Below are 21,365 nucleotides of genomic sequence, written 5' to 3'. Positions count from 1 at the left end.
TCCAATCTCCCCTGAGCAAATCTCTCCTCCAGCTACTGCCGACCTGCTCCCTGGGCTGCCCTCTCCCAAGGTACCAAGCTTTATTTTTGCTAGTGCTTTAGTTACGAAGTTGCATGGATCTCGAGGGGTCTGCCCCAACTCTATTTTTCCCATAAGCCTTATTTTTAGTATGCGATTTTGTAGAATACAAGATTTTTCGGGAACAAGTCCACTGAATTAAAGTGCAAATGCCTATTTTTCTAATAATTGTAGTGGACCCGTTTCTGAATTAAGGACATTGCAAACATAATACAAGAAACACCTAAGGCAATTTAATAAAATTGGACTTTGTCCTTTTTTCCCTAAAAGCAGACAACCTCATCATCCAGTTTCATTAGTCATTTCTCCTAGGTTTTCCTTTTAAGGAAATACATAACTTTTCATTTCCTAATCTTCGCCTGGAAATATATAAACTGAGGTAAGCTGATAAGGTTGAATGAAGGCGATCCACACACCCTTTTAGATACCTGTGTACAGTGGTAGTGATGTTTGGATAGGGAGATTAATAAGGCCTGAAACACAGGTGCCTAGCTCCCTTTTTCCAAAAAAGGACCAGTTGAGTAGAAAGCTGTGCTAGAAAAGAGTTCCATCCAGATTATCTGGAATTAGCTCTATGAAAGCTATTTCATATCTTCATCCATGTTCTCTGATCTTCTAAATTTGGGAATAGCAAGGTTGGCCCCGTCTCGTGAGGATAAAGTTTAATATGAAATTACTGGAAAGTGTAAGTGGCTTCATTATCTGCTTTCATTCTGGTTGCATCTTTAACCATAGAACAAAATTGAGCAGGTATTTGTGAAAGTTCTAATAATTTCATTAACACTAGGCGGTCCAACTCACAGCGCCACCAAGTTGCCACTACCTTTGTCCTCTTTGAGTTTAGCACCTACTCAATCCCAAACTGCCATATTAAAGCCAGTCGACACTATTTCTGAGTGAGCATGTGCTCAGCATTTAAATCACAGACCTCAAAATGAAGGCAACCTTGGTCACAGAGAAAAGAGCTGAGGCCCAGCGGCACTGTTCAGCGCATTTCAGAAGAGAGAAATGCAGCGGTTTGAGAAATAAGATAGAGCACTGCCTTTCCCATTCTAAATTTGAATTCTAGAAATATACAGTACAAATTTAAAATGCTTAATATGACCCATAATGTATACAAGTTCAGAGGTAGTCTTGAACTTGTTTTCTTTTCCTTCACTTTATATATGTTACTGAGGACATATGTAAAAAGATTTTTCGAAGCAGCTTACATATGATATAATGTCAAAGAAGGCATTCCTTAAGAATGAAATGAAAGCAAGTAGCTCTTAAAACGATTAATTTTTTGGTATATCTCAAATGGTACTTGAAAAATATTCTTAGGAAATGTGTGTTGCTATCTCTACAGCCACGAAGTCCTCTGAGACCGATATTGCGTGGTTACACAGAAGCAGATTCCATTTTCTCTGTTCTCCAACCTGGAATAGGATTGTATTATGAATGTATAAGATTCCTCAGAGCAAAATTGAATTTGTATGATGTATTATCGTTTTACCAGGTACTACAAAATGGTTATATGTAGTCGGAATCCAAAATTCTACTCCTCATGGGTAAACTGACCCTGAAAAGAGAACTGTCAACATGAGTAAGAAGCATTTAGTGAACACCCAGACTGAAGAAAATTATCCAGACTAAAAAAAAAAAAAAGAAAGAAAAAGTAGTTTGTATGTTGACCTTGGAGAAAGGCACTAAAATGAATAATTTAAAAGATGACATAGCACTACTGCACTAGTGCTCATTCCTATGCCTCAAGCTATACAAATGGGAGAAATTTCCCATTTTCTTACTTTTTTGAGGCAAAAGTGCTGAGTAATGGTTTTAGGAACAATGAGTGGTTATGGGTTATGGCTTGTATATCGAATGCTTACCGAGTGAGGAAATCCATGAAACCACAGAATCTGTGGTGGCACAGGAAGGCTGCCCCCTCGTGTAGAGGCCGTACTCCATCCAATCACAAGATCCCAGAATATTCTGTACTTGGAAGCTCCTGACCACACTTATTCATGGCCCCATTAACCACTTTCGGCTGGGCATGGCCCTAATTAAGAAAGGGGCCTCTCAGACTTGAACATGCATGGGAGTCACTTGACAAACTGACTGAAGTGCAGATTCTGATTCTGTACGTCTGGGGAGGGCCTGGGAGTCTGCATTTCAGATGACCTCCTGCTGGGGCTGCTGCTCTGGGACCACACTGAGTGATGAGGATTTAGATTTATCAGTTCTTCTTACCTCATGACAATAGGAAAAAGCATGGAAGAAAAATCGTTTTGCAAAGGTTACAGTTGCAAGGGAACACTTTTCCATGTGTCCCAATGTGACTATGGATAAGGGAATTCCCTGGTGGTGCAGTGGTTAGGACTCCAAGCTCTCACTGCTGAGGGCCTGGGTTCAATCCCTGGTCAGGGAACTAAGATCCCACAAGACAAAAAAAAAAAAAAAAAAAGAATAAGACAGTTCTTACATCACGTCCTTAATCACCTCAAGCAGACTGTTGTCTATGAGAAGCTATAGAATTAGCACATCTTCTGAAATTTCCAATGAGTCAGGATTTTTATAAAAGAGTATTACTTAAAAAAAAAGGAGTATTACTCATGATCGATGTACCTTGTTTTACAATAACATGAATTTAAAGTCTGAACCCCTAACAAAAATTTCAGAATGAACCCCTTTACTTTTCATAAAGGACACAATAGATCGAGTTCTGTAACACTCACTCCAAAGATCAGGCCTGCTAAGACAGAATTTATCCCTGTGCTTCCACGCAAATACACAGAAGACTTCTCATTTACTGATTGATTCATTCACTTATGAAGTATCATAAAATTAAAACCATTCTTTAATCCCACTACCCAGAGACATTCGCTGTTGGCCTTAGCTATTCACAAAAAGTCATCTCAGTATAATGTGTGTTATAAATTACTCAGGCTTCTCAACTTCCTCCTTTATTTCAAGAAAGTATCTAAAGCTTTATGCTACTACACAGAACCAGCCAACGTAGGTTTCTAAGAGAATGTCTTATGTTTCTGAAAACAATGCTTATACGTTAAAAAATGTTGGGCAGTTTTCTACACTATCCCTTTAGTGCTTCATTATTTGTCATATATAAAGGGGTTAGAAAATGTGTTTTTCTAATTTAAATTAAGTTTGAGAACTATGGGGATAACTGTCAACAAATGAGCACCATATATTCTTTATTAAAAATCTGAATATCCTCTTGCATAAGTTTTCTATTTTGAAAGCTATCTCAGACTTCATTCAGTAGACCTAAGAGTCCAAAAGTTTAAAAAGTAATTGTTTAAAAGGAGAGCAAGACCATTTAAGTAATTTTTATTAGGCCTACATTAAGATGCTCAATTTCCCAGTGTAATAAAAATAAGAATGAAAAATGAGTTCATCTATCACAAGTATATACCCTAGATTTTTGTTTAGATCCCATCTAGGTGTGTATATGTAGTAATTAGGAACATACAAGATGGTTTATTTCAAGGTGACAATAATAATAAAGCTCAAGTTTACTTGTTTTATTCCCTTTTCTTTCTCCTCATTCCATGTAAAGGAACCTTACTCTTTTCAATGGAAAGAAGAAATGTCCCTAGAACAAAGAATGAGTGGAGAGGAAAGAGATGGTTGGGATCACCAAAAATCTTTGTCAAACTTTAACAAATGTTTTACTAGAAAAATGAATGTTGATATGTTGACTTAATTCCCAGCTGGAGGAGAAAGTAATCCCATCTCTTTATGTCATGGTTACTTCTTTGCCTGTTGTTTATTTATTATGATTATAATTAGTGTAAAAATGCTTTATTTAAAATGAATTTAACTATGCCTTGGAAGAATTTTGTAATACAATATTACAAATTTGTAATTTGTAATTACAAATACTTGTAATTAATACAAGTTAATTTAGCCAATAGAGAGAAATACAGTGAGTGTTTTTAGTTTTATGCTTATGATATAAAAGTATAGTGATTCGATTTTAATGATATCCCTCCCCTAAATAGTCCATATATTCCTAATATTGTCACTCAGTAGCATTTTAAAGAAACAAACACCCTTTTAAAATTCCACTCGTTTCATTCATTCAACAGATTTTTAAGAAGGATCTTCCATGTGCTGTACACTCTTCTGGGTCTTGGAAAGACACAAGAGAAGAGAGGGGAATATTTGTCTTCATGGAATTTATATTCCAGATTTGAAAAAAGTTTCTACTATGTGCATTCAATTCAATAAACATTTATTGAATGCCTATGGTATTTTCCTACCTCCTATGACTATAAGTAGTTGAGGAGATAAAATACTTTGGTAGCTTAAATATCATCTTTCTATAACATCCCTCAATCCTAAATTAATTGCACCTTCATCTGTATTCCTGTGATACTTCATATGCACCTGTATCATAGCAAAGATCATACTGCCTTATACTTTTGTGTTTGCTTGTCTGTCTTCTCCACAGTGGTCTCCAAGAAGATTAGGACCCCGTTTTGTTTCTGTCTTATCCCCATGAAGAGCACAGTACCTGGCAGAGTCAATGACTAGACTTGAAGAGGATTGAATATATAGTTTTTGCCCTCAGAAAGCTTTTATTTCAATGGGAAAGGGAAAGGGGAAATAAGATTACTCATTCCTTAAGAGAAATGAAGTCCTATAGGTGATGGGCTATGTTTTATGTGCATTTTCATGTTCAAGGCTCCCCAATAGAATAACAGAGACAGAGAGAGGATTTATTTAACATGCTAAGTGAGGAATGTTGGTTGTCAACTTCATAAAAGAAAAAATAAATATTTTCCTAGGTAATGAAATAAAAATTTAAGGGCATCATAATGTTTATATATGGCAGCCACACAGTTTTATATAAGCTAAACAAGCCCAAGCATGAAGCAGTGACATCCACCGATAGATAAGCATTTGCTCAAGCCTAGGCAAAAAAAACCAACAACTTATAATTCCCTCCCTAACCTGAGTTTCCACACATTTGAATGTTTGGTGAAAATCAGACAAAGTGTCTAATTGGAGGATCATCCAGGAAAAAAGGATCAGATACCCTGCCCTGAAGAACTGAACTTCCACATAAATCTCTATTCGTCATACCCCCTTATCTGTTCCCAGTGTCGTCACACCCACCTTATCTGTTCCCAGTGCACATGAGTCAATGTCCCTACACTTTGCCTCAAACAGGCAACATCTTCCGGTGGTAGTTGTTTGATGGAAGTCACCTACGTTCTTAATCCACATGGTGTCTTCTCCTCTTTATATTCATCTGCTCAGGCATGAACCATATCATCAAGTAGCATGTGAGCTATGTGCCTGCCTTTTTTTGCATTGCATATAACACGTAACATATTCTTGACACATTCTGCTTCTGGGCCTCTTTTCTTGAATGAATCAGAAAGAGCGTGAACGAGTGAGTAACAAATAGAATTGGGTAAACAGAATCTCAGTTACCTGTAAAATGGAAACAATACCTGTTTACCGATCATCACTCAGTAAATGGTGGTGGCCTGTGACTCAGAAGAGCATCATGGCTACGGAGAAACTGCTCTCCTGATGGTCACAAATGCCACCATCATCTCACAAACAAAATAAGAATTTTATATGAGGAAGAAATAGGCAGACTTGGGCTATTCAACAATAAGAAGGCCAAGGTAATGCCCTCACTTTCCTTGGCATATCTGTTTAACATCTTCACCTTATCACACTCTGCCATTACTCTCAGAAAGACTCCCTTGGGGGCACATAGGAAATACTTGATGGTATGTTCTGAGTGAAAATATGGAATGCCTTAAGTACCTTTCACATAAGCTGACCATTTCTAGATTTAAATAAGAGGTTGAATGGATTTAAGGGAGTTTTCTGAATTGTCACGTTAGTTGCAAAACAATACTTTTATTTCTTTCAGTTTTTATTTTATATTGGAGTATGGTTGATCAACAATGTTACGTTAGTTTCAGGTGTACAGCAAAATGATTCAGTTATGCATATACGTGTATCTATTTTTTTTCAAATTCTTTTCCCATTTAGGTTATCACAGAATATTGAGCAGAGTTCTCTGTGCTATACAGTAGGTCCTTGTTGGTTATCTATGTCAAATATCATAGTGTGTACATGTCAATCCCAAACAATGCTTTCAACAGAGAATGGGATCTTATTGGAGAGAGGAACTAAAGAAGTCATTAGATATTTTAAATATGGTTTTGAGTCATTGTAGAAACAGCCTGAGGCCAAGCTCCAAATTATTATCACTGTTCATATTGCTACAGGGGCATAACAAGAAAACTGAGTCTGCAGGGCCTAATTATTTGCTTCTCTCGGAAAGCTATATCATTCACCTCTGTGGTGGTTCTGACCTATAATTATCACCTTCTTTGTTATGGTACTTAAGGACTCCCAACTGATTTGCCCATCCTCCTGGTGGTGATCTGACTGGTGATGAAGTGTTTACTTACATTCCTTCACTGAAAAGAGCTTTCTCACCACACTGAGGCACAGGTTGCAGTGACTGATAGCAAAGTACCACTGCACATTTTTTCCCAAAGATTAGGTAACGAGCAGGTGTGATCATGATTCCAGCGTGAAACAACTTGAAAGACACCCTCTTATTCAAAAACATTAAGAGCTATAACAACCATCTTCTGAAGGCATCTTGGTCCCTCTCTAAATGATGGCAATTGTAGAGCAATTAAAACAAAGTCTATGACTTTTAACATGACAGATAAGATGTTTTTGTTTGCTCCTATTAGCATTCTTTTTCTTCACAGCGGGACAAAATCTAATTATAAAAATATATATGTATGTATATAAAATCTCTCTATGTAGATCATTCTTTGCATAAAGAGTTTAAACTTTGAGTCAGTAGTAAACACACACGTGTTATGATGTCCTTTTAAGAACAGTCATTCTGGAAAAAGTATTTCAAAAGAAATGTAAAAATGAAATAAAAAATGATTCCCAAGCTTTTTAGGCTACAACTGTTCATTCTGATGAATGCCTTCAGCCTCGTGATGTTGCCAAATACGCCAGTAACAAGTGAAACCTATCTCAGGTGCTATTCCTAAAAACTTTTGGCGTTTTGAGGGGAAAAAAAAAAGCTTTAAAATATCTATTCATCTTTATTTTTTAAATTGTAATTGCTAGGAATTCTTAGCTACCAAAATACTGATGTAACGTAATTACATTTTTAATCAATGAATTTTGATCATGATAAAGTTTCTTACCATGTTTGATTTGTTCCCTTTGGTTCAAAACTGGTTAGTTTGTTTCCTCATGGGTGTGTATTTTCTCCTCTTAGAAAGTTGTCGACCTTTCTGTCTGAGTGGCGTAAAAGAAAGGTCTCTTTGCAAAGCAAGAGACGTGCTCTGCAAGCTACGAAATCACTAGATTTCATTCCAATATTGATTTGCAACCGAAATGCACTTTTGACGGTTGTCTTTTGATGCAGACCTCTGATGCCTGAGGAATGCAGGGCCACGGTCCAGCCTGCCCAGACCCTGACCTCTGAGTGCTGCCGGCTCTGTCGGAACGGCTACTGCGCGCCCACAGGAAAGTGCTGCTGCAGTCCAGGATGGGAAGGAGACTGGTGTAGAGTCGGTTAGTTTTCCTTCTGTTCCGGGGAGATTGGGCCTGCAAGAACTTAACGTTAGTTACTTCCTCTAGAATGACCTAGTGTTCAAAACTGTAGCCGTTTACAATAGTAATGCTCAGTCTGTTTCTGAACTTGCACCTGAAATCGTTGCCATTTTCCTAATGGAAACAGTTCACGTATATGAGTTAATCATAAACATAATCGAGTTCTTTCACAAAGTCACACATGAAAACAGCCCAACTAGATCATCCCTGTGGACTCTCAGTCCTGGGTTTGAGCTTTCACACCAGCCAGTGACCTGGTGCTTGCAAAGCCCCTTTCTGAGTGCCAGCATTTTCCAGACACTCCATAAAGACCCTCCCTAAATTTGCTGCTTGCTTTCTTGCTGCAGCGTGCTAAAAACAGGGGTTTTCAGTGGGTGTTTTTATAGAAAAGGGGAAAATGCAGTTATCTAGAGGCATATAATGAGATTTTTCCATTCTTTTTGCCACTGCCTTGTGGACCATCAGGTGGGTGTGCAGCTGCCCAGAGAGCAAATGAGATTCATTCCAAGGTTATTCTATCCTTTAACTTGTGACTTCCGCAGATACGTGTAATCGCGTTTAAATTCTACTTGGTGTGAAGTAAGACAATTAGATTAATTTAGGTACCTAGAGTTTAAGATGTGTATACTGAAAGTATGTTTTCAACAACCGGCATATACATATTACTTGCAAAAGATTTTGATCTCTGCTATTTCAAATATTAAAGTATCTCTTGCCAAAGAAAATTCAAGTCCCATATTAATATTTAACAGTATCCTTAACTCATAAATGCCTTCTTTCTTTATTCTAAACATGTATTTGTTTCAAAAAATTATAACCATACCTCGTTTACCTCAAATAAAGTAGACATTTAAAGTCACAGAGACAGTATCCATTTTAAGCTTAAATAGCTTCAACACTAATAATATTACGTGATTGATTGATATCATGGTTACATATCTAGGAAAAAGCTATCATAACTGAAACTCAACAGAAATTAAGTAATTACATTATTTTTAAAAAATGCTTACATTCTATTGACCCATTCTGTCTCGTTTCTCATTAGTTGGCCAAAAAATGAGAATCAGTGTTTAAATGCAATAATATTCTAATTCCTGATGATAGATCTTCCTTCTGCTTCCTTCTATGCTTGACAATATCTACTCTCTCTGCTTTTACGGGGTGTCCATTCTGTCTTATTCCTTACTTATATTTTGCCTAACCTTTTAAGTCACCTCAAGTCATCAGATAACAAATATTTATTGAGTGCCTGCTAGTAAAGTATGTTAAACTGAGGGTAAACATAATTTTGAATCTAGGCAGCTTAATACATACCATAATAGATATTAATAATGATATATGATATAAATGAAAGCTTATAAGCAGGGGTCCCCAACCTCCGGGCCACAGACTGGTACCGGTACCGGTCTGTGGCCTGTTAGGAACCAGGCCACACAGTAGGAGGTGAGCAGCGGGTGAGCAAGACGCTTCATCTGTATTTACAGCCGCTCCCCATCGCTCGTATTACCGCCTGAGCTCCACCTCCTGTCAGATCAGCGGCGGCATTAGATTCTCATAGGAGCGTGAACCCTACTGTGAACTGTGCATGGGAGGGATCTAGGTTGCACGCTCCTTATGAGGATCTAATGCCTGATGATCTGAGGTGGGGCTGAGGGGGTGATGCTAGCGCTGGGGAGTGGCTGCAAATACAGATTATCATCAGCAGAGAGGTTTGACTGCACAGAGTCCATAATAAATCAATTGCTTGCAGACTCATATCAAAACCCTATCAGTGAGTGGCAAGTGAAAACAAGCTCAGGGCTCCCACTGATTCTGCATTATGGTGAGCTGTATAATTATTTCATTATATATTACAATGTAATAATAATAGAAATAAAGTGCACAATAAATGTAAGGCACTTGAATCATCCCGAAAACATCCCCCACCCACCCCACCCCCGGTCTGTGGAGAAATTGCCTTCCACGAAACTGGTCCCTGGTGCCAAAAAGGTTGGGACGGCTGTCATAAAGTACTTTAATCTTTCCACTAAATCAAGTAAATACTTTGAATATATAAAGGAAACCAGAACCGTTTTATTAAAGTAATATATTTGTGGTATTTTTGACCCAAGTAAGAACTTTTGACCCAAGTAAGAACTTTATTCATATACTCACAGAGTTTGCTCATCTCCCACAAATTTAAAAGACTATTTTGGTCTATTTTCTCCCTGTTCTTTCTTTCCCATATATCAGCCACAGACCCCTGGATTTTGATTAACGCCCTGGAAAAGGTTAAAATAACTCTGTCCCCTAAAAGTATAAGGACATGTATTCAAGGAATTTGATTCTGTCTACAGTGGCTGCACACGTCAGATTCATCCTATCAGTAAGAGACAATTAAGTTATATACCAGATTTTATGCTCCATCTCATTTTAGCAATAAATCTTTACATTCCCTACCTATATTATAGTGGTAAACATTCTTTTCTGAAGCAATCCTGCTCTGTAGAGCAGCCCTGTAAAGGATTGCTCAGAACGTCTTTCTCTGGGCAACTGCACTGACCCCAAGAAGGGGCTTCAGGGTGTAATCAGAAAGGGGCATATGCACTACACCCCCTGGGAACAAGGAAAGGAGAGGAATCCAAGGGAATCCACGTGGCGGATCCTCCCTCCAACCAAAATCAAAAACTGACCATTTCTTTTCTTTTTTTTTAAACCCTAGTGTTTTTTTTTTTTAATTAGTTAATTTACATATTTATTTTTGGCTGCATTGGATCTTTGCTGCTGCAGGCGGGCCCTCTCCAGTTGCGGCAAGCAGGGGTCACTCCCTGCCGCGGTGCACAGGCCTCCCATCTCGGTGGCCTCTCCCGTTGTGGAGCACAGGCCCCAGGCATGCAGGCCTCAGCAGTTGTGGCACGTGGGCTTAGCAGCTGTGGCTCGCAGGCTCCAGAGTGCAGGCTCAGCAGCCGTGGCGCACGGGCCCAGCTGCTCCGCAGCATGTGGGATCCTCCCGGACCAGGGCTCGAACCCTGCATTGGCAGGCGGATTCTTAACCACTGCACCACAAGGGAAGCCCAAAAAACGGCCCATTTCTTGATGTTACATTGGTGATGCTCTAGCCACTTGGCCTTTCTCTCTGGCCACGCCCTTCCCACTGTGAGGTCCTACCCCAGAGGGACGGAAACAGAGCGGTACTTGGCAGGGCCTGTGTTGCAGATGCCCTAGGGAAGCAGAGGTTTTAAAGAACTGAAATCCTTGTTTTACATAAAGTCAGTTCTGCAAGGGATTGAAATTGTTTCCCATGATCTGGACGATCCGCTTCTCTCGAAATGTCTCCCACTGTCTGTTGCGTTCTGGCCCCCAAATAACTAGAAGTCTGAAAGCCTTCTTCCTTTGTACTTATTAACTTTGGGATCATTTTGGGACTGGCCTCCCCCTCCTTTCCCTCCGTTCCCTTACTCGTCAGATATCTATTGGCCTCACACTCGGTGCTGTTTCCGACTTACAGAATGGAGTGTGATTTCATTGCTCTTTTTTCTTCTCCCAGCGAAATGTGAGCCAGCGTGTCGCCACGGCGGTGTCTGTGTTAGACCCAACAAGTGCCTCTGTAAAAAAGGATATCTTGGTCCTCAGTGTGAACAAGTGGACAGAAACCTCCGCAGAGAGACCAGGGCAGGTATTCTTGATCAGATCATTGACATGACATCTTATTTGCTGGATCTAACAAGTTACATTGTATAGTTTCTGGGACTGTTTGACTATTCCTTTCCAATGGGCATTTATTTTTTATCCTGTCATTAAAAAGAACGACTGTTATCCTGCTACACACTCCTGTGATTTCATTTTCTTTGATTAATTTAAAAGTCATTTCCAGAACTGTGCAGACCCTGTGTGTGTATATAGGCACGTTTGTTCACATATGCACACACACTCACAACCCCCGTGAGTGTGGTTGCGTAACAGATGGGTTTTTTAAATATATATTTCCTTGTGCGGAGTAATTTCCCCAGAAATTCCATTGTAAATTGATAACAGAATTTTTATGTCACCAGAAGAGATTATTTGCCTTCCCAGGAATTTTCTGTCTGTAATCACTAAAGTCAACTTCAATGGAGTTTTAAAACATTACTGTGCAATCTGATGGATTGAATTTTAAAAGGCCATATTTTTATATTAAAGGACTATAATATGAGAGAATGTTTCAGAGCTCCCTGATGAATTTATAAGAGGGCAACTTGATATAAAATTGTAATCTTCGGTTTTATCAATGTATCCAATTGCAGAAAGTTAACGCACTTACCTCTTTATTGGCAGAGAAATCTGGTTACTCTAGCTTAATTTCAAGATTGTTTTCAAATTAAATCATAATGGCAAAGTCTAAAACCAATCTTCCTAAAAGGTCTGCTTTTATTGTATAGTTTATTTAACAATAGGCACTGGGTTTGTGTTACATATTTATATTTTTCATTTTATTTTTATAATATAGACATCACCTAGATGAAACACCTTTACCCTGTCCTGTAAAATACTAAAGTTACATTTTTCACCAACTTAATTGGAAAGAAGGGGAGTGAGAAAGCAAACAGTCTTTAATGTGCTGAGGATCTAATCTAGCAATGTATCCTTGTGCCAACATGTAATCATTACCGACGGATGAAAAAGCAAGAAAACAGCCACTCCTTATAAAATTCCAGCATTAAACATTTGTAAAGTGCTTTTCACCATAGCAAGACTGTCAGAGTATATGTGATGAGAATGTTGCAGGTTTCACACTGAATCGCCTCACTGGAAAAGAGTTCACTCATTTTTAACAATCTTGCCTGTGTAAGCTGTCACTTGTACAAATTTTTAATATGATCATTCTTGCCAAATATGACTTTTAATGTATACGTTCCTTCGGAACTCAGTGAAAATCCTCTCTGGTTCATTTATGAATAAATTTCCTGTAAATGTTCTGTTCGGGTTTTTCAAGAAATGCCACTTTCTAACTTAAACTGCAAAAAGTCTGGTACACGTTTTTCTTCATGGTTTTTGAGACAATCCTGCCACGTTTGGATTATAACAAAATGATCAGGCCTCTTTGCCCCACTGAGAAAACATCGACTCATGACATGTGGGCACCTACTATAGGTTGCCCTTCTCTAAACATCTGCTCCTCTAGAATCTAAATTGTAGAGTAGGACAGATTATACGGCACAGACTGACTTCCCAAACCCGCTCCTTACCTTTACGAAAGGGAGCCTCAATTTCAAAAAGAAACAAAATCTTATAACTAATATTTGTCTATTGTTTTAAAGTGAGAGATCTGCAAATAAAGCACAGTGAGAAACCACAACACAGAAAGGTTGGTTAAGTACTCTGCTCTTGCCTTCCATATACGATTACTTAAGTTTCAAGTGACCTCATGCCCAATGGAAATGGGTTGACAAATCTTGGTGCAGTGCTTAGTGAACAATAGCCTGCATTAAAAAGTGCATATGCATAATTTTGCACAATTTAGATTTCAATTGACAGTCTATTCAAAGAAGTCTCAGGATTAAATGAGCATGGAGACCAAATTGCCCTCTTACCCCAGAAAAGGGGTGGTCCCTTCTAGTCACACGAACACTTCATTGGCCCAACAGTGTGACAAATCTTGCAGTGAACCCTGTACTAGCCCACATCTGTAGGTTAATAGCAGTCTTTTGTCCTCTTTGCTTTCTCTTCGTAGCCCTTTTACTGAATTCCATCACAGAAAGTTTTACAATTAAAAAAAAAAAAAGTCCTGACAACCATTTTTGTAAATGGACCTTAACCATCTCATCGTCTCTTATTCAACGTGGGTGACATTCACAAAATGTGAACTTCTTGTGAGGGAGCCAGCTGTCTAAATCTGTCAAATTGTGCAGTTTTATTACACATTCTCCTGTACATAGTTTCACTGAAAACAATAAGGATACTGCTATATATTCAGCCAAATCTGAAAACGCCCAGCATTTCTTCTTACATCTTTAATCTTTCCATCTTTTCCAAAAGAGTCTTTCCAAAAGAAATGGTGTTCTATTGCCATTTGTTCTTCTATTTAAAAATATCTAGATTAAATTGATCAGACCCAGCTTTTTTTATACAGCCCTTTCACAAGTGAAAGAGTTTCAAATGACTTAGAAAAACATATGTACCCCAGGTATCATTGCCTTTTCTATTGTGAGTCATTAGAATAACAGATCAAAATCTTTGAAAAAGAAAATCACAAGATCCAGGGATATTAGACCCCAGCAAAGACAGTCATTGGAGTCATTTCTCTCTGTTCTTAGGAGAGAAGTAAATAGCAATGGCTAATTAATAGCTACCTTTTAAAAACTCAGTGGTCATTTCAAAACATCTTTTGACCTTTCCTTTCAAGTAGATTTTTTAAATATGTGACTGGAGAACGATCTTAAATAATTCATGATGAGAGGCAAGTAAGAATTGGTTAAAAAGTATGAGCTAGGGAAAAATGATTGTTTCATCACACGAATGGTAACATCTACTCGGTTCAAAAAGCACATAATCAAAATGGAAGAAAATGTCCTTGGTATGGATACAAATGTGTGAGATAAAGATAAAATAAAGAAACAGAAAAATGTAGATTATTATCCCTTTTTCCATTCTAGAGCTTAAGCTTTGGGTATCAATTTAATGTGAAAGGCTGTTACGGTAGTTATAAAGAGTTGGGAAAAAACTTTCTGCCACTGCTTCTGCCAAACTCTTGTTCTGATTAATAGAACTTCGTTTTCTTGCTAGTTATTTAAGGTAATGAGAAGATAACTGAATAGGCACATCATTAAAGTGGAAAGAAGGGAAGATTTAAGAAACTTGAGTGATGATAAAAAGTGCTTCCATTCATACCTTTCTTCTTGGAATTTCCTTTCAATGTGGCTATTGTGAAATATATCTTTTATTTTATCACAAAGAACACTCAGAAGTTTTCTCAGGTTAACAGACTATCTCGTAAAGAAAGAGCAAAGAAACCTACCTACACATGCAACATATACATACAACCTAAATAGAAAATCATTCTCTTTTTCATTTACATACTTCAGAGCAGTCACTTCTTCTCTATTTATTTCTTTGAAAATAATTACATGATAATGTACTAACAATTTTTAACATTTTTGTGATGTTGTTTTTATCTCCAAATCATAAACTATACAAGAAGCTGACTAGGTTTAGGACTTAAGGTTAGATGCTACATCTAGGGACTTTTAAAGAACACATTAATTTAAACTTTTATTAGTCTAACTTTTTTAGCTTAGAAACATAAAAGAGAAACCAAACCTACATTTTTAAGAGGAAACTAAGGTGTATCATAGGCATTTGTAGTTGGCTGATCAATAAGTTAGAGTTTCTGGATGTCTCTATAGAACGTTATCTGAGATATCTATCTTTCTTTTTCTCTGTTTCTCTGTCTTTTTGCCTCCCCACCCCCATGTACCCCTCTTCCTCTTAACAGCTCTCTTCTCTGTTTCTATTGGTTCTGACTAAACAGACATGTCTTCAGTACACCCATAATAAACATACCCTGGGGCAGGTTGCTATTGATTTTGCTGGCTATGATCTTTTCTTTATTTTTCTGAAAACACCTTCTCCTAGTACCACATTTGCTCAGATGCTATATCATAAAGAACAGTAGACAAATATGAACATACTAGACTGACCTATTCATATCGTTGAAAGAAGTAACAAAAAGCGTAAATGACTCCCAGCCTGGATGTCCCAGCTCAGCTAGGGTTCCATCTTGGATGCTGAAAAGAGTATCCCCAGTCAACAGCGCAAGTTAACAGTAGGGAAAGTCAGTAGCTATTTCCTATTCAAGCAACCACCATCTCAGTGGAGTCTATTTTAAATAAGATTATCCGAAATTGATGAGGAAAAAATAAGTAGTTCCTCAATGGAAACTTCAGAATCTTCTTTCCCCACCCTTGAGCCTTGAACTTGCAGAGAACTCAGACCAAAGTTCCATGCCCAGAAAATGTACCTATTTCTTTATTACCCACAGGAAGTTAGTGGGCCTGTTACTGTGACTGCTGGCAATACGTTTAGAAAGTTCTCCATTAGAATATCCTAAAGAAATAGATGTTTGCTCTCTTACTTTCTTTCTCGTCATCACACCAACACAAATCAGTCATACCTCTAATAATTAATATGATGACAAAGAAAGTGGGAAACCTAAGAATAGAAGCATTTTGATATTAAAAACAAAACCGTAAAACCTGCCAAACACTAGTCCTAGCCAACTTCAACACTTCGTTCCCTTAAATAGCTACTCATATATAAGTTTTGAAAATTGTCTTAAAAGAACTATTTCAGGGAGTATGATGTACTCATGAGAGTGTGAGAAGGTGTTGTGTTGTTTTCTTCTCAATCATAGTTGTTGTTTCCCTAGAGGCTATGAAGAGATCTACTCACTTATCAGGTTAGCTCTTTTCTTCAATTCTTCATTAAGCGAGAGCCCGAGATACACCCATCATTTACCTTGCTTTCTTTTGTTTAGGTCATCTATAAGTTGGTTGAAAAAAAAATAAAAAATAAATAATGATCCCTTGTATTAACATAAAGCCTTAGGCCTAAATCTTATCACTGCTTTTTTAAACCAGAATACAGAGAGACATACCGAAAAAAAAAAAAAGGTACCAACTCAACATGAATTCTAAAGTTACATCTCATGTATATCACAAACACAGACCTCACATTTCAGTCAGGATTTTTTTTTTGCATATGTAGATTCTGTATTACTTAAAATACATGTATACATATGTAAGCAAATTAACAAACATGTTTGGTGAGTTATCTCAATTGACTATAATCTTTTAAGTTAAAAAAAAACATTTTTAGCACATAGGATAGAAAAAATGGAACATTAACAGTGATGGGAAATTCATAATGGCTAAATAGAAAATACGCTTCGTCTTCACAGTTAGAAACTAATTGTTGTACGTTTCCCTTTGCACTAAAAATTAACTAGCCAAAAGTTTCCATTCACGTGAACACCGTGTGATCAGATTTGGTAGTCTGTGCCCCAAATGTACGTTGGATATTTCTTTACTTCATGTTCTTAAAATCAGAAGCATGATTTTCATAGAATAAATTAGGAGTTCATGTACTGTAGAACCCAATACTATTAACACATTAATACATTCTGTTCATAATACTATTATTGAGAAATCGAATTGACAACCTTATAAGATATCAGGTATTTCCCACATCTCATTATATTCATAGGACATTTTTGGACGTGCATCTCACCAAGAACCATGTGGTAACAAGATAAATGATACTGAGGTACTAAGGAATTTTTGGAGCTTAATTCGCTAGGACATGCTAAAGAAGACTATTTAAAAGAAACCCATCTAATTAAAATGAAAAAATTATCAAATCATTATAATTAAGAAGCAGAAAACAAATCAGCACAGAAACCCCTGTGTCTTTCCTGGCTTTATCTGTGATTAATTTTATCCAGTTTTAAAGTATGGTTAACTTTTTCATTCTTCTAACACGTTTTGCTTTTCCTAGTTGTTCATTTTCCTTTAGATTGTTGACAGTTTGGACAATTTGTCCATAACCTTATTCACAGAGGATACCTTGCTTGGATTTCTATTAATAAGAAGCACAAGTAATTAAAGCAGGTACACGTTTAAGGGAGCAGAGTTAATATATGTACTAGTTGGAATTTCTGTAAATGTCCTTCTGAAAAGTAACATGCAAAGTCATTGGCTCAGATAATCCTTCTAAATTTGAATTAGTCTGACTTACTTAACCAAGTTATTATAATATTCAGTACTCTTTGCTTGATCTATTATTCAGCCATCCATCCATTCAATAATTCAACAAAGATTTATTGAAGTGCCCAGCACGGTTATGTACTATGGAAAAGGCAAGGATGTTTATAATGGGGGATTGTGAGCCCCATGGGTATGATGAACACATTTGAAGCAAAAGATAATAATCACACCCATCCAGCTCCGATTCAGTTTAACATCAAAATCCAGCAATAATAGTACAGATGGCCTAAAGTACATCTGTGTGTATCTGTATGTGTGCACACACCCGTGTATATATATTTATCTATCTGTACAAACACTACATATGTATACACACTATCTATGTAATATATAATATATGTATAATGCATATAAATTCTAACAAGTGTATTTGTGTTATCTTTAAAATAGAACAATTGTATCTTGAAGTGATAAATGCAGAGAATTGGTTTTTATTGTTGATCTGTGGATTTAATGATTTTTAGGTGAAAAGGATGTTTAAGTGTATAATTTCTTTTCTTAATTTAATATATTTATGTAAATGCATGCCTGAAATTTGGTTAGATTCGCTGTGTTTTGTGTCCTTTAACATGATCAAATGTATTAAACTTTATCTTATGACCTGATGTACATGTGCTATTTTAAAATTCTTTTTTATTTTGGAATTTTTTAAAGTTTTCCCTAAGTATCCATAGTGACTATATAAACACTAATTTTTAAATATTCCGTACCCAAACTACTTGTTCAAAATATTCTTGCCTTTTGTCATTTTTCATGTTCTAATTTTTAAATTTACTCCCCAAAATACAGGCCAATGTTAAGGGTCAGTTTCACTGTGTACAAATAGTGACTTAAATTTATTCTAAGTTGTAAATGACTTAAATCTGATCCTTTCAAGTAAGTAAGAATTAATAAGTGAAGAATGCAAAAGAGCGGGTGAGAGTCCTAAGTGCCCACATTGAAGGAAAGAAGCACGTAGAAGGGGAGAGACATGAAAAAAGTGATTGCAGATACCATACAACCTGGTTGACCTTGCCATTTTGCTTCCAGTTAACTGTATCAAGAGTATTTGTACAAGGTCAACTATGCTGTTTTGAACATGAATTTTAAATCTGCCAACATTCTTTAGAAGAGCAAAATGCTTTCATCTAGATCTCCTCCCTTCCTGAACAAATACGTCTCTGACTCACTGAGAGGAAAAGCTGTTTCCCTAGAAGAGATGATTGTTCTAAGACAATAAAACGTGTTACAGATGCTTATTCACAGAGTCCCTAAACTCAGGTTACTCTCTGGAGTGTTAAGTTAGGCAAAGTGACACCATGAAAAGTGTCCCTTAGCACATTCCTCAATGGCCCAGGAAGCACCAAAGGTCTCTCTGCCTCAGCGACTGCCTTTCCAGTTCTGAGACTCTGTCCCTGTGGTTTAGCGCTTAATCACAATCTGTTTTCTGTGCGTGCCTAGTCTCTCCGACCAGATTATAAATCTCCTGAGGACATACCTTCTGCTTAGAATCCCTGACAGGTCTAGAGCAGCTCCTGCCTACTTGCCATAAGGAAAATAATAATATGTATATAACAGCCTAGAGATGGAAGTGGTTTTTTTTCCTGATGCTAATAATCTCTCTGGGTTTCTTCACTGTCCCTTGATTGGCTTCTCAGCTCTGCCATCACCAGTACAATCAGTCCCCTGCATTAAATTCCCTTTGTTGTAAACAGGAAAGTGGTTTCTGTTTTCTTTTTTTAGATTCTGATTGATACATATGTTAATGAGTGACTTAGATGAGAAGAGAGATAACAGGGTGGCATTACAAAGGGACTTGATGAGATCTCCTTTAGGAGAACACCTTAAGGAACCACTGCCTAGAATCCCAACGTGATTACAGCAAGTTGTAGTCAGAGGGATCCTACTGCCAAACCTGATATATAACCCTTCAATTACTGAGGCAGCTACCAATGGAAAAGGCCATTATTCCCACAGTTGTCACTAAGAATTTTCATAATGCACATTTGTACTATTAAACCTATCAGCTTCCAGTTTGTCCAGGAGTCTGACGGCTAATATGAGAGGGAATTCTATGAACTTGCTTCTTTACACTCAGTTTTTTCTTTTTTTAGAATTGTGTAGACTAAAGTATTATTTCCAATGGAAGAACAACTTAAAATGGCAGCCACATTGAGTATCTCATCAGAAAAAAATACACTTTTTTCTATATGGAGGTCTGAAAAGTTCTCTCTGGAGATTAAATTCTGCCATCATTCAAAGGAATGAAAGGATCAAAGAAAGAAAAACAATTTGGATGCAATACTTCTTATGTATTTTCATAATTTGATTTATGCTTGATTTCTCTATAACATTTTCTACGATTAAAACAAACAGAATTTAAAAGGGGAAAAGAGGGGGCCAGGAGAGGCGGAGAGAAGCCTGGGTAGCCCTTGACTATAAAACTCATTCTTCTTGGGACTATGCCCACATCAGAAACTACTTGAGCTCACTCTTGTAATTTAATAAGATGTCATCAGATCCCTTTGACATAGCCTTATAATTAAAACTACTTGATGCAAAATCCATGTGCTTCATGTAAAGCAATTTAGATTACCATAGATGCCCTGTTCTATGATCTACAGCCACCAAAAGTCACGTACACCAGGTGTGCTGGCAGGAGCCCTGGGCTACGGCTGTGAGATGAGGATCCTGGGCTTGTTTCTCCAGCTAATTAGCTGGACTCAGTTTCCTTATGTGTAAAATGAGAGACAGGTTCTTTCCAGCTGTAACAGGTATTGTTATTAGATATTCATAACCCAGGATCCATGTGAGTTGCAGACTGGAAATTGCAAATCTGAGACAGGACTCCATTAACTACTCCATTGCATGAATTTGAGGTGTCTAAATGATTAGAAAAGACACTCTCATTTTTTTCCAGTCTCCCAGCCTCCTCTCCTCCTGCCCTCTGTGGTTCTTTGTTGCTTTCTCTGATGTATTCTCCAAATCACCTTTTTCTGTTCCTCCCATCCCAGTATGGTTCATTCTTGAATAATCCTTTCATGTCTCCTGCAGCTCTTGCTCTAAATATCTAAAGCACTCTCTGATCTATGGCCATTATTTTCTTCATGCTGAAGAAGCGCACTGTTAAAGGGTTAAAGGGAGGCTGCCATTCCTTCCAGGGCCCTTAATATCTAGTTTTGCAACTGTTAGAAACATAATTGTCTCTTCCATGATCTGTTTTCCCAAGAGGACTGTTGTAGGCACCCTACCTGACTGATAGATATCACATTCTGGGCAGATACAAGAGGGCAAATTCCTGGTAGACGTCATCTAAAAGGCAGACAATTCATGATACTGTTAGACCTGCGCGGTCTCCTAGGAGTTTCGACTCGCCCAGGAAACAACAAGAGTCGGAAGTCGATGCAAAACGCAAGAGGTTTATTGAAGGCCGATGCACCGGGGTTCCTTGGTCCTCACGCAGGAGGTCGAAGAAGGAACCCTTTTGGGCGCGAATATGTCAGTTTTATAGGTTCCCACTTCCCCGTATGTAAATTATAGATTTGGTTGTGTTCTCCTGCTGATTGGTCCCGGCTTAGTCTCGGACCAGAGAGGGAACTTGTCCCCAGCTGCCTGATTGGTCTTTGACAGACACCTTTTTTACATTTTGTTATCTCCCTCCTTCTCCCCAGCTGCCTGATTGGTCTTTGACAGACACCTTTTTTACATTTTGTTATCTCCCTCCTTCTCGGAAGGGGGCCGGACATCCTGGAAATTCACCCATTGTCTAAGAAGCCCCTATTGTCTGGAGAGTTCTTAATCATTAGCTGGAACAATGTCCCTCGAGTCCCACATTCCCCCCTTTTTCTTGTGACTATTGATTCCAATCATGGAATCTCAACCTTCTGTTCGTAAACTTTGGTACTG

At 37.7% G+C, this 21,365-nt stretch overlaps 1 protein-coding gene across 2 annotated transcripts in view; it reads left to right on the top strand.

Annotated features, from left to right (window-relative positions):
- Window positions 1–18,080, top strand: part of HHIP (hedgehog interacting protein) — a 95,101-nt gene extending 77,021 nt beyond the window's left edge. Inside the window, exons 12-14 of one of the 2 annotated variants that reach the window (XM_067736773.1) lie at window positions 7,514–7,662; window positions 11,228–11,356; window positions 12,167–18,080. In XM_067736773.1, coding sequence (XP_067592874.1) covers window positions 7,514–7,662; window positions 11,228–11,356; window positions 12,167–12,177 — 289 coding nt within the window. In that variant the 3' untranslated portion in view covers window positions 12,178–18,080. The other variant, XM_067736772.1, reaches the window with a different exon arrangement.
- The last annotated feature ends 3,285 nt before the right edge of the window (window positions 18,081–21,365 follow it).

Source organism: Pseudorca crassidens, chromosome 4 (assembly GCF_039906515.1).
Source record: "Pseudorca crassidens isolate mPseCra1 chromosome 4, mPseCra1.hap1, whole genome shotgun sequence".
NCBI classification, from domain to species: Eukaryota; Metazoa; Chordata; class Mammalia; order Artiodactyla; family Delphinidae; genus Pseudorca; species Pseudorca crassidens.
This window is presented reverse-complemented; position numbering and strand designations above follow the sequence as displayed.